Source organism: Panicum virgatum, chromosome 7N (assembly GCF_016808335.1).
Source record: "Panicum virgatum strain AP13 chromosome 7N, P.virgatum_v5, whole genome shotgun sequence".
Classification (NCBI taxonomy): Eukaryota; Viridiplantae; Streptophyta; class Magnoliopsida; order Poales; family Poaceae; genus Panicum; species Panicum virgatum.
The window spans coordinates 35,611,715-35,623,525 of NC_053151.1; the positions used below are offsets into that span (position 1 = coordinate 35,611,715).

Below are 11,811 nucleotides of genomic sequence, written 5' to 3' on the forward strand. Positions count from 1 at the left end.
GTGGCGTCTCATGTTTGTTTTGAAAAGACGGTGAAAACCAGGGCGGTCTTTCTTTAGCGTGGCATATGACGCTGTCGCTGTCTGATTCCGAACCCGTGTGCTGCGAATCAGTTGGGATGTTTTTTTAACAAACAGCATAAGATAGTGCGAGTTTCATTGATATAGTAAAAAAATACAAAACTATAGTTCTGGGAGACTATAGTCAGAAAAAAGAAAAAAAAAGAAAAAACGAAAAAAAGACTCCCCCGATTGGATTGGGACGTTAACGTGGGAAACACCGCAACTCAACTCTCCACACCTCAACCCTCACCCGGTTGAATTGATGTATCAACACGGGTAAAACTCAAAAACTGCAGGGGCACAGTGGCCGAGCAAGCCAAGATGACGTGACTACCAACCTTCTCCTGCCCAAAAAGTCGCCGTCGAAACACGATTCCGCGTCGATAAGAAGTCGAGGAAACCGGACCGCACCACACCGGCTAGGCCACCGCCATGTGGGACCTGTCGCCGTAGTGCCGCTGCCCCACCATACACTATCCGATTGAGTGAAAACCACCGAATCCGGACCTCTCGCAGGCTGCCTCGCTGTCACAACCGCGATGACACAACGCGCAGGGGCCTCGCCACACCCGCCGTTGGACCTCCTCCTCGCTCTCGTCGCCTCGCAGAAGACACCGCACGTGGGGCCTCGCCACGTCCGCCACAGTACTCCATGTCGCGAATCCGTTCCTTAAATCGCCGTCAGGATGATTAATAGTGTTGCCCCGTGTTCCAAGATCCCTCACAAACCGCCGAACCGCACTCGCCGGACGACCGCATTGCGTTGCGCCACCGACGCAATAGCCACTGCCACCATACTAGCAGACCAAGTTGTCGCTTGCACCGTCTTTCGACGATGTACCACACCGGAGTCGCCAAGCAAGGCTGAGCAACCCGCCACAGTCCGCTGCAAGCCAAGCCGCCCCCACGATGTTGGTGCTGCAAGTGCCGCCCTCCGACGTAGTCCCACGCCGCACTGACAGTTGCCGAGCAACGCCAGCCGCCGCAGTCCGCTGTAAGCAGCCAAAACTAACATCTATATGATGACCCCCGGCCGCCAACAAGATTTTGATCACCGCCGCATGAGCTCGGCAACCCCCTTCGAGCTCACCGCTTTGCAGTGAGCCACCCTGCCAAGCCACCGGCAAGCCTTCCACCATCTGGCCGAGATGGGTCTCTACCAGCGACGCCTCCAAGAAGGTAACGATGCCAAAGGCGCCGCCGCCGCCCGTCCAATAAGTGGACAAGGTTTTCACCTAGAGGAATTCATGCAGAAGGGTTGAACTCCAAGATGACGCCCCCAACAGGGAGAACGACACCCTCGGATGCCATCGTCATCGCCACCAGCATGAAGTCGGCGAGACTTTCGCCTGAAGAATCCCGTCCCTAGCTGCACGCCCACGGTCCGGCCAAACCACAGAAGTCTTCCCGGGTCTGGCGGCGCCACCAAGCCGCCACGCATCACGTCCAACTCGCACCACCTCGCTGCACCACCCGCAGTCGCAAAGGCCAAAACGCCGACGCCCCGCAGCCCGCCGCACATCGCCGTTGGCCGCCCCGTCGGCAGCCCAACACCCGCGCAGCAGGTTCTCCCAGCGGGCGCAACTCCACCGCGGCCACGAGCTGGCCGAGTGTCGGGGCGGCGTAGCCCTCGCCGAGGCCCTCCACGTCCAAGCAGGCACACCCCGCCGCCGCGCAGGTCTGCGGACGCAAGGCCAGCCGGAGACCGCGAAGGGCGACAGCCCCGTGGACGCCGCGTTGGACCACCACCGCGCCACGCCTCCAGTCCGCCGCCGGCCCACCGACGCAAGGATGCTGCGCAGCCGGCCCGCATCGTGCGGATGCCGCGACGCCGGCGCGCCTCTCGTCGCAGACCCGCAGTCACCAAGAGCGCTGGCCGATGCCCCCACCTCCCGTCGACGGATTCGGCCGCGGGGACACCTGATCCGCGCTTGTCGGTGTCGGATCCGGACATCCATGCCGGCGCCGCCGCGAGCCGCCCACACCGGCCATCGAGACGGCCGTGGTCCCAGGACGCCGTCCCGCCCCGGCGATGGAGACCCACAAGCCGATTTGCCCCGCCGTCGCCTTCCTCACCGGCCACGGGACTTCCGAGGGCCTGCTCGGGCGACGGCGAGGGTGCTGGGAGGCGGCGGGGGGGGGGGGGGGTGCTGGGAGCGGCGGCGTGAAGGCCCTCTCGGTCGCCTAGCGGGGGCGACGTGAGGGGCGAGGGGCTTTTTTTTTTGCGGTAAGTTGACTTACTGTGGTTGGTTCACTTCACTTTGTAATTCAGTTGGGATGCTTTTCTTTTAAATCAAATCGCCAATTCCACAATAATTCGAAGCATTTCAGTTTTAGGTTGGAGTTGCAAGTGTGCATCTTTTATGATGCCTTTCGTAATTACGCCATCAATGACGAGTAAAAAAATGGCACTCTAGCTTTTACTTCCGCTGTTTTTCTTTTTTGCATTTGTTTGTGAAAAGTACGTACTCGCTGGAGCACGTTCATACGAATGTTTGGTTCATCGTTCAGCATAAAAAAAAAAAGTTCACGTACGTGTAGGGGTGGTAATTGATCGTGAATCTAATGCCACCTATACAATCCAACTCGGTCCTGATGTATTCTTAGTTCAAAATGGTATGAAATATAAGTCTGATCTTTTTTAGCCCAGTTCTTAAATTATCTATGCTAAATTTTACTATCTATACGTATCAAGGATTATTGTCTATTGGCCGCTATAGTTTTTGTGATTTAATGTGAAAGAATAATCCAATTCATTAGATTTCTTGGAGCACAACCGTCCAGTTTTTATTTTCCACAGTTTATAATGACTGCATTGTTTGTTCAGTGCTAGGTGACATGCAACTTAACAGTCATTAGTCTCAAGCTCTATGCGTAGGTGTGAGTGCGTTTGTAATACTTTTGTTTTGATGGTCTATGATACTTTTTAATAATCTTACTCAGCTGGTAATCATTTTTAACCGCCCCTTTTGAGCCGGATCTTTAGGCTATAATTTTTTTGACCCTTTATCCTACAACATGGCCCAGAGCGAACTTCTCCCGTTTATAGGCCGGCCCATTCTGCGCGGGGAAAGTTACAGCCCGTGAGGCTTTGATCTGCCGAGTCCGGGATTCCTATGCATCAGCCAGGGACCAACCAGCGCTAGCATGCATGCTGGGAAGACGTGGGTCAGGTGGCGTACAGGTTGCTGGCTTACACGAGATTGTTTCTCAGATTTTGAACTAAGATTTCTCATTGATGGTATATTAAATTTTAATTCTATCTGAACCATCTTCTTTCTTGGATTTTTTTCTATCAATTTGAGATCCCATATGACTATACTCTTTGTTTTAGTTTTGTATTTTAAATTTGAACATTCTAGATGCATTAACTCAATATTTTAGATGTATTAGCTCAACTTTTTTGGTATATCGCTTCAACATTACTACACAAAATATTGAAGTAGTTTATTCAAAATGCTGAACTTGATATTAAAAAAAGTTGAATCAAGTATTTTCAAATGTTGAAATAGTATACACTAGCTCAATAATTACTCATATTTCTATTGGTGAAAAAAATAAAAACCACCAGCTTTACGTGTAACGGGAGCCAGAAAAGCACACAAAGGAACATGGTAGGGTTCTCCGTATACTTCATGTTCGGCTCCTCATGCACTCTGCACCGTTGGCCCATCACCACTTTTTTACCTCTGTCCTATTGAAACATTGATGCAACTGGACGGCGGGCGGCGGAGGAAAAAAAGTCCAAAAACTACTGGCTGTGATTATGAGCCAATTTGGGCCGGCTAATATACATAATGAGCTGTTAATAGATCATATATATATATATAGTAAGTCTAATTAACACCCTGGATATAGAATAAGGTTATTCAGTACCCGAGCGTGGGTGCGCATCCGACCCACCGCTCCCGGTTTTTCCATCCGGTCATCCGCATCCAATCCGCCACGGTTTGGCTCAGCCCCCACTACCCCCACCCCCGGAACACACCCCCCCCACCCCCCCGCGCCGCACCACCAAAACTGCTCCGCGAGGGTCCCTGCTGCCGCCGCTCCCTCACCCAGGCGCGCCCCCAATCCTCGTGCCCAGCTCGGATTTCTGTCGTCGCCGCTCCCTCCTCCCCCAGACGCGCCCCCAATCCCGTCGGCGACCCTCGTGCCGTCCCATCGGCCGCCGCCGCTCTCCTATCCCCCAGACGCGCCCCCAATCTCGGCGCCGCACTACCCTCATCCCGGCGCGTCTCGGCCTCCCGTCGGCGACCCTCGCGCCGTCCCGGACGTTGCGCTGCGCCGCCGGTAACCGCCCCGACGAGGACGTCCGTCCTCACGAGCTGCGGCGCGCGAGCGCTGGCAGGAGGTCGGCGTGGCGAGGGCCAGGCGCGGGTGGCGCGAGGCGGGTCCAGGCGGCTTAGCACTTAGCAGCGGCCAGCCATGGCGGCAAGCACCATCATGGGAGGTAACCCCCTAGTTCTCGTGTGCTGATCCGTCTCCCCCCGCGCATGGCGGTATGGCGGTGCTTCATCAGCCAGACCCATGGCTGGATCTCGAGTGGATTGGAGGAGGGCAGCAGGTCTGGCAGCTCCCTGCTCCACTCTCCTAACCCTGCTACTATTCTGCTCATGTGTTCACCTCGAAAACCCCTAGATCCCCTTTTGCAGCTGGCTCCAAATTGAGTGGAGGCTACCATACGGAGCAGTATGCCTTGGCACAATTCCAGGTATGATTGAGAGAAGATCCCGTGTCTACTCATTTGATCTTGATTAATTCGTTCCCAATTTAATTTTTTGGGTGCAGATCGGAGCGGAGAGTCCTTGCCTTCAATCGCCATCAGGAAAGGTCCAAATCTCTCGCGAATGCGACTACCTTCCAGTCTCAACGGCGACCTCGAATCTGTTCCCCTGCGTCGGCTGGCGGCATCCATCCACCTGGGGCTTCATTGTTGCGTTGCAGTGGCCGTATTTCGTACTGGTGGCCCCGTCAATCACCATCCCCGTAGAGGAGGCAGGATCCTACGGTGAGCTGCCGCAAATAGGTTCGTGATTCCCCTATAGATGCTATGGAAGAATATTTTGTTTGTTCAGATCACTATGCCTTCAGTGTCCTTTCACTCTTGCAAATGCATTATAATTTAATACTGTGTTTTTCCAGCTACATAAAAATCACAGTTTTCTTACAGTAAATTTGTCCAAAAAATCACTCAGGCTTTGTAGATCCTTGAACTAGTCTGGTTTTTCAGATGTAGAATGAAGGCTGTGTGGAACAGATAACCTTCATGCACTAGGTCGCACAGATTTTAGGTACCAAATAAATTTTTGAATACTTTATTGCTCTTACAGTCGTGGTGAATTACCCATGTAATATACTAGCATTTGTAATTATGTCGATCTCACCACAGTCTACAGCTGTCAGTGATTTATCCGGATTTGGGTTCAAAGTAGCATGAAGCTAAAATATCAATTACATCAGAACCTGAATGTTATAGTAAATTCATGAGTTCATATTTCATGAATTTTCTTTCTAGCAAATCATAGTCAGAAACTTCTGTTGATCTCCTGTTGTGTTACAGTAATTTTGACATACAAAGTATGTGGTCAATTAACCATATAATTTACTAGTTTTATAATTACTTGTAAATTTACAGTACTAAGAAACAATGCTCATCATTGCGCCCACCAAATTATTTTGGCAACATAGACCTCCCTTTCCCTGACCACTATTGACAATAGCCCAATCTATCTCATTATGTTTATTTCATCTGATTTGTTTGTGTCGTTGGATGGTGAAGGAAGATTAAGGATGAATGTTGTAATACTTTTTTGAAGCTTTATTACCTATTTGTTGACCCAAATAATAAATATATTATTTAAGTTTGTCCTTATTTTTTGTGTTCTTAGGCAATGAGACTTGGGGAAATACCAAGTAGCATTACTAGTGCACCTACATTTGAGAGCAGGACTGGTAAGGCACATGCCCTAATATGATGCCCAGGCTCAGGTGCTGTCGGCCGATTCAAGTTCTTTCATTGCCAATTCGAGACCATCCGCGCCGATTCATCATCCTCCACATGAGGTCCTCCCCCACTCAAGCTGATTTCCCAGCCATCACCCCAACGTCTGCTCAATCTTGGATATATCGTTGGTATTTCCCCCACCGGCGCAAGGTACCCTTCTATCCTCACCCTAATTGATTTCAGTTGATTTGGTTGATTTTCCTCTGAGCTGCCGATTATTTGTGGAGGATATGTAGTTCAAGTTAGGTCATAGGTTGTTGCAATCGCTAGCTGTGTGATACTTTTCCCTATTTCCTTATTCTATGGTTTTTGATTCTCGTCAATGTGTATAGCACTAGCACGATCTCTCACTGATTGGACACGATTTTCTCTGAAGGCATGCTATTTAATACCTTTTCCTCTGAATGCATGCTTTGCTAACTACTAGTTTTGTTTAATTTTCTGAATCTTGCTATCTGTTTCTTTTATCTTAGTTTATGTATATTGAACTTCAGCCTTAGTTACTATTTTCAGCCGGATTTGTGCAACTGATGATAATGCTAGATCAGCTATATGTTTTGATGGATTAATAATCTGGTGCACAGTTGATTTAGGCTTCAGAATTAAGGTATATGTAGATTAATAATATTAAATAAAGTTATACGGTAATGCAATATTTTCGTTGTATGTGAGGTGCTTCAGCATTCCCTTTGTTATCTGATTGGTCTATATTCCTTATTGCTTCATGACGTAATTGCATACCTTTCTGTTCTGCTGTTGATTGTCTCCAGAACCAAGCAATTTACTACAACTAATTGTTTTCCTGACAGGGTGTTGGTGGGGGAATACCTATTCAGATAACTAGAGCTATATTAATTGATGGCGTAATGTCTTAAAAATTGATGGCTTTGTGGTGCACAATTGATCTAATACTCTTCATATTTCAGTAACATAGAAGTACAACAATTACCTTGCCATGCTGATTTTTTGTACAGTAATATAGATGTGTCAGTAGAACATTCTTGTAATAACTATTTGCTAGCACTAGGGGGTTACTCTTTTGTTTTGATGCACTTGAACAAATTTTCTCTCTCAACACTAGCATGGTATCCTAATCAGAGCTAAGTTCCATTGTTTTTTACCACCTGGTATTTGTTCACCCACGGGATGCTGAATTGCTAATTAGATTTGCTTATCGAAATTTGGTGGTAGGTATAGGTGACAATCTAGGAGTGAAGGCTTCCTCAAGAAATGGGCGCAACCAAGGGTTTGTCAAACTGGCTTACAGAGGCGCTACTGCTTTGTGGCACTGAGGCAACACATCGAGTCAAATTATGAATTATAAAATTTTTCATGATAAAGAGTCTTCTCTTTGGTCGATATGAATTCTGGTGGCCACGACACTGCTATCCCTCCTGTAGCATAGCACACTTTTTTTTGGTAACGAATCCAATATTTAGTGCACCAGATATTCACTGGACGACCATATTAGCCAAATTTTCTGCAATATTTATTAATTAAACATTTATGTTTTGGATTGAAAACCATTCAGCCATGTGCAGAACGGCAAAGAACATCCCACTTCGAACGGAAAAGTTTGACTTCAATCATAAATACTCTGTTTTTAATTGTAGGGCATTGTTTGAAATAAAAAAATCTAAGAATTTTAATTAGGAAGACTCATTTTTTGTGGCAAATTAATATATAAGCCATTTAACCTCCATTTGAAGCGATTGCTTTTCTTTTACTCGTGTTGTGTTCTTTTATTTAATTCGTTCTTTGACTGGTGCTTTCTGTTTGGTTGCTAAACGTAAATTAATGTGGATGGTTGACCCAAGCGGGACCACAAGTTCCAACGAGGCAGCGCTCGGGGGGAAAAAAAACGCAAACCACATGGACCAAGAGAGCAGCACGAAAAAAAAATCTCGCTCGGCAGCGCTCTGGAAAAAAACCGGCGGTGACTCGCTACCTGTGGGCGCGCAAGCCAGATCGCTGAGCCGCGCGTGGGGACGGACGGCTGCCTCGGGTACGGAATAACTATTCCACATCCAGGGTAGAGATTAGCCCTGTCTTTTATATATATATATATATATATATATATATATATATATATATATATATATATATATATATATATATATAAAAGCCCCGTGCCGAGTCCGGCCTGCCGCCCAAACACACTCAGGTCCGTCCACACACACCCCCTCATCGTGACGGAGAAAAATCTCCCCAGGCAGGAGTTGACACTTCACAGAGCCAGCTGCCCCCAAAACCCAAGCCAAACCCCAGCCATGCCGGCGGGCGCCGTCCCCACCCTGCTCAGCCTCACACCCCCGCACCCGCACTGCTCCGGCCTCCGCTTCCTCCCCCCCACCGCCACCGCCGGCTCCCCCTTCCCCTCCAGGCCCGCATCTTTCGCTCCGCCGTTCCCCAGACCCAGACCCAGCGCCGCCGCCATCCATGCCTCCGCGCCCGCTACCGACTCCTCATTCCCCTCCTCCCCGACCCCGCCCGCGCGGCCATCGGGTCCACCGGAGCCCCTCTCCACCGTGGCCCACGCGGGCCGCAGCAAGAAGAAGAACCCCCAGGGCGGGGGCGGCGGCGGGGGGCGCATCGAGGGGAGCGGCGGCGGCGGGGGGCGCATCGAGGGGAGCGGCGACGTGCGGCGGGAGGCCAAGGCGAAGGCGCGCGTGCGCAGCCGCCGCATGGGCGAGAACGCCTTCTACCGCCGCAAGCGCCGCGCCGCGGCGGCGGCGGCCGCCGGCCAGGCGGACGTCTTCACCAACGCGGAGCTCGAGATGATCGGGATGGGGTACGACCGCGCCGTCCGCTTCATGGACGGGCCCGACGACCCGCGGCTCCGCCACCCGCACGACTGGTACAAGTACGGCCGCTACGGGCCCTACCACTGGCGCGGCATCGTCGTCGGCCCGCCCATCCGCGGCCGCTTCTCCGACGACCGCGTCTCGCTCATGGAGGAGGTCCACGACCACGAGGAGTGGGACCGCATCGAGCAGTTCGACATGTGCAACCAGTACTCGCACCGCCTCAACGAGCTCGCGGACGGCCCCGGGTTCCGGTACTACTGGGTCTTCGTGCGCCACCCAAGGTGGCGCCCCGACGAGAAGCCCTGGGAGCAGTGGACGCTCTCGGCCGAGGTCGCCGTCCAGGCCGGCAAGGAAGAGCGGCTTGATAAGTGGAGCCTTATGGGCAGGTTTGGCAACCCGACGCGCGAGCTCATCACGCGATGTGCGGCCTGGACGCGCCCTGACATCATATACGTCAAGCGGCCGCTGTACCAGTCGCGGTTTGAGCCGCAGGAGGATTTCTTCAAGAAGCTTCGGCCATTGGTTGATCCCACCACGGAGGGCAATTTCTTATTCGATCTTGAGTTGGATGGTCAGGTCATTCGAACAACCTACTTTGGTGGTCTCTGCAGGATAGTGAAGGCCAACCCAAAGGCTTATGTCGACGATGTTGTGAATGCCTACTCAAGGCTGAGCGAAGCTGACCAGTCACGATGCCTGGAATTCCTGCTCAACAACCATCCTATGGAGCTCCTGCATCCTTATACCAAGGAGTGGAAGGTGAAACTAGAGGAGATGGAGCTTGGATGTGATGCACCTGATGAGAGCGACGATGATGTTGGTGATGACGATGAAAACGACATTGTCGATTGGATCAAGGATGACGAGGCTGATGATGTTTTGGATGGTGGAGACAGTGATTATGAGGTTGAGGATGTGGTTGACACCAATGAGGATTTAGAAGCAGATGAAGTTGAAAATAGTGAGGACAGCGAAAAGTACTGGGATGAGCAATGGAAGAAGGCTCTGAGAAATTCTGATAAAATGGAGAAGCTGGTCAAGAGGAGCATCGAGGCATCAAATGAGCAAATTAAACAGCAGATGGAACTTGAGAAAGAGATGAAATGGAAAATGGACAGAGCAAATGCTATGGTTATGGAACAGGAGCAAACTGAGAAAGATGAGGAGCAGGATAGCACAAGGAGCAGAAGTGCAGAGGATGAAAGTCAGAGCGATGCAAACACAGGGCTCTTCCTTAGGGCTGCTGTCCGGCCATTCACTTACAGGAATCTTGTCAAAGAGATTGTTCTGTTGAGACACCATATTATTGATGGCGAGATAGTTTAGATTCAATATAATAGGATGCTGTATTCAGTTTTTCAGAATTCAGAGTAACCATGTCACAAGACAAATGCAGAGATTGCAGGAAGAAGGTATAAGAAGCCCTTTGTAATCACTTGGTTCTGTACAATATTGGAGATTTTGAGCTGTTGACCTGTTGTGAACAATTTCTGAAGTTGTATCGTAGGGAATAGTAGTTATCATGTAAAACTTATAACAGGTTTAATTACCTATTCAGAATAGAAGCAATATTTCCGATGTACCGTTCTTCATAAATGGAGTTGAGCTTTGCCTTCATTCAGATAAAGGGATTGTTTTTCATTTGTCTAGTTATGGAACCCTGTCTGATATAATGAAATACTGTGACTGACTGCATGCCCAATTTCTCCTAGCATAGTAATTCCTGAAACTGGACACCTGCAAATTAGAGCGTGATGACAAATCCAAATGTGTTCTACTATCAAACTGAGCAAACGGTGCATCAAGATAACGTCCGACAAAACAAGCTGATTGCATTGCCTATCCATTAAAATGATTCTTTGGTGCCTTTAGAGAAAAGAAAATGATTATATGGTTCAATGATTAACTGAAGTGCTTGCTCAATGTGCCCATGTTTAAACCTGCTGTCAGTTCTCTGGTGCCCATCTCATTGCTATGAAGAACATGGTATGTTAGGAATTAGTTTCTCATCAGCTTCAATAATGACTATCTTATGAAGTTTTAGCTGAGTTATCAAATGAGTTCTTTTATTTCCCTAACATCTACCCACTGCGTAGTGAACTAATTCTACAGCAACCACAGTGTAGCAGGAATTGACATCCCATTTTCCTTTATCAATCAAAAGATAGATCAAAGCAGTGACAAGAACTGCATGCCGACAAATTAACATGATTTCAGTTTCCCTTGGAAATTCCCAGTGAGAGCCTTCAAGAATCTGCAGGCTGCAGCACATACTTTACATTCAAAAGGAGTTGTAAAGAGCAGATACCAAACTCCTATAATCCTATCCGTGATCAAAAGGGTCCTTGCCGTGATAAATATATATACTTTTATACTAGCAAAATTTTCAAAAGGTAAATGATTAGCAGACAGGATTAGAGGCCTACACATGAGACTAAAATAAATAAGGGTTAAGAGGCTTCGGTTGGAATGTTCTTTAGACAGCAGTAGATGAGAAGGATTAACCAAAAGCTGGGACAAAAACAAGCATTAAAGTCATCCCTTTGCTTTAGGTTTGATAATTACACCAACTGACAGGCTTTACTGTTGCTCTGCCTGTTTCTTGAGCCGCTCAACTATTCCTCAACAACGGCAGTTGATTTGGATCATTCGCAAACAAAATTCCACTTCCAAATCATGGTGCCATTTCTTGAAGGGCTGAGGGCGAATAATTCACCAGATTATCAAATTCTTTCATGCTCAATGGCAGAGCCAATTATGCCATATGGGACAACCCCGGCACTGTTGCTGGAACCAGCACAGGTTCGGTGCTTCACTTCATCCTTAGAAACATTCGCTTTTATATAAGTGTAATACCATACTTGAGCGATATTTCATAACTGAAGAATCCGACAAGGCATAATCATACATGCTTTGGCACCTTATTTCGAAGACCAT

General features: G+C 48.9%; 2 protein-coding genes across 11 annotated transcripts; both read left to right on the forward strand.

Annotated features, from left to right (window-relative positions):
- The first annotated feature begins 4,066 nt into the window (after positions 1–4,066).
- LOC120682195 lies at positions 4,067–7,969 on the forward strand. Of its 10 annotated transcripts, XR_005678277.1 has the most exons (5): positions 4,079–4,627; positions 4,702–4,774; positions 4,852–5,089; positions 5,952–6,217; positions 7,259–7,969. XR_005678277.1 is itself a non-coding variant. In XM_039963992.1 (4 exons), exons 1-4 carry the CDS (start codon positions 4,557–4,559, stop codon positions 5,956–5,958), a joined length of 357 nt encoding a protein of 118 aa, XP_039819926.1. In that variant the 5' UTR covers positions 4,067–4,556; the 3' UTR covers positions 5,959–7,187. The 10 variants fall into 10 exon arrangements, 4 of the variants coding, with proteins under 4 accessions (XP_039819926.1, XP_039819924.1, XP_039819923.1 ...); XM_039963992.1 differs by lacking the exon at positions 7,259–7,969 and having other exon boundaries at positions 4,067–4,627; positions 4,716–4,774; positions 4,852–5,071; positions 5,952–7,187; XM_039963990.1 differs by lacking the exon at positions 7,259–7,969 and having other exon boundaries at positions 4,069–4,627; positions 4,852–5,071; positions 5,952–7,187.
- A 249-nt stretch (positions 7,970–8,218) lies between these two features.
- Positions 8,219–10,515, forward strand: LOC120682662. The gene has a single exon (XM_039964635.1). It carries the CDS (start codon positions 8,338–8,340, stop codon positions 10,198–10,200), a length of 1,863 nt encoding a protein of 620 aa, XP_039820569.1. The 5' UTR covers positions 8,219–8,337; the 3' UTR covers positions 10,201–10,515.
- Positions 10,516–11,811: the final 1,296 nt, after the last annotated feature.

Excerpts from the sequence above, each read along its gene's own strand:
- LOC120682195 (XM_039963989.1), top strand. The coding sequence starts at position 4,557 with ATGGCGGTATGGCGGTGCTTCATCAGCCAGACCCATGGCTGGATCTCG. Across the intron at positions 4,628-4,701 it reads GGATTGGAGGAGGGCAGCAG|ATCCCCTTTTGCAGCTGGCT; the intron begins GTCTGGCAGCTC and ends GAAAACCCCTAG. Across the intron at positions 4,775-4,851 it reads ATGCCTTGGCACAATTCCAG|ATCGGAGCGGAGAGTCCTTG; the intron begins GTATGATTGAGA and ends TTTTGGGTGCAG.
- LOC120682662 (XM_039964635.1), top strand. The coding sequence starts at position 8,338 with ATGCCGGCGGGCGCCGTCCCCACCCTGCTCAGCCTCACACCCCCGCAC.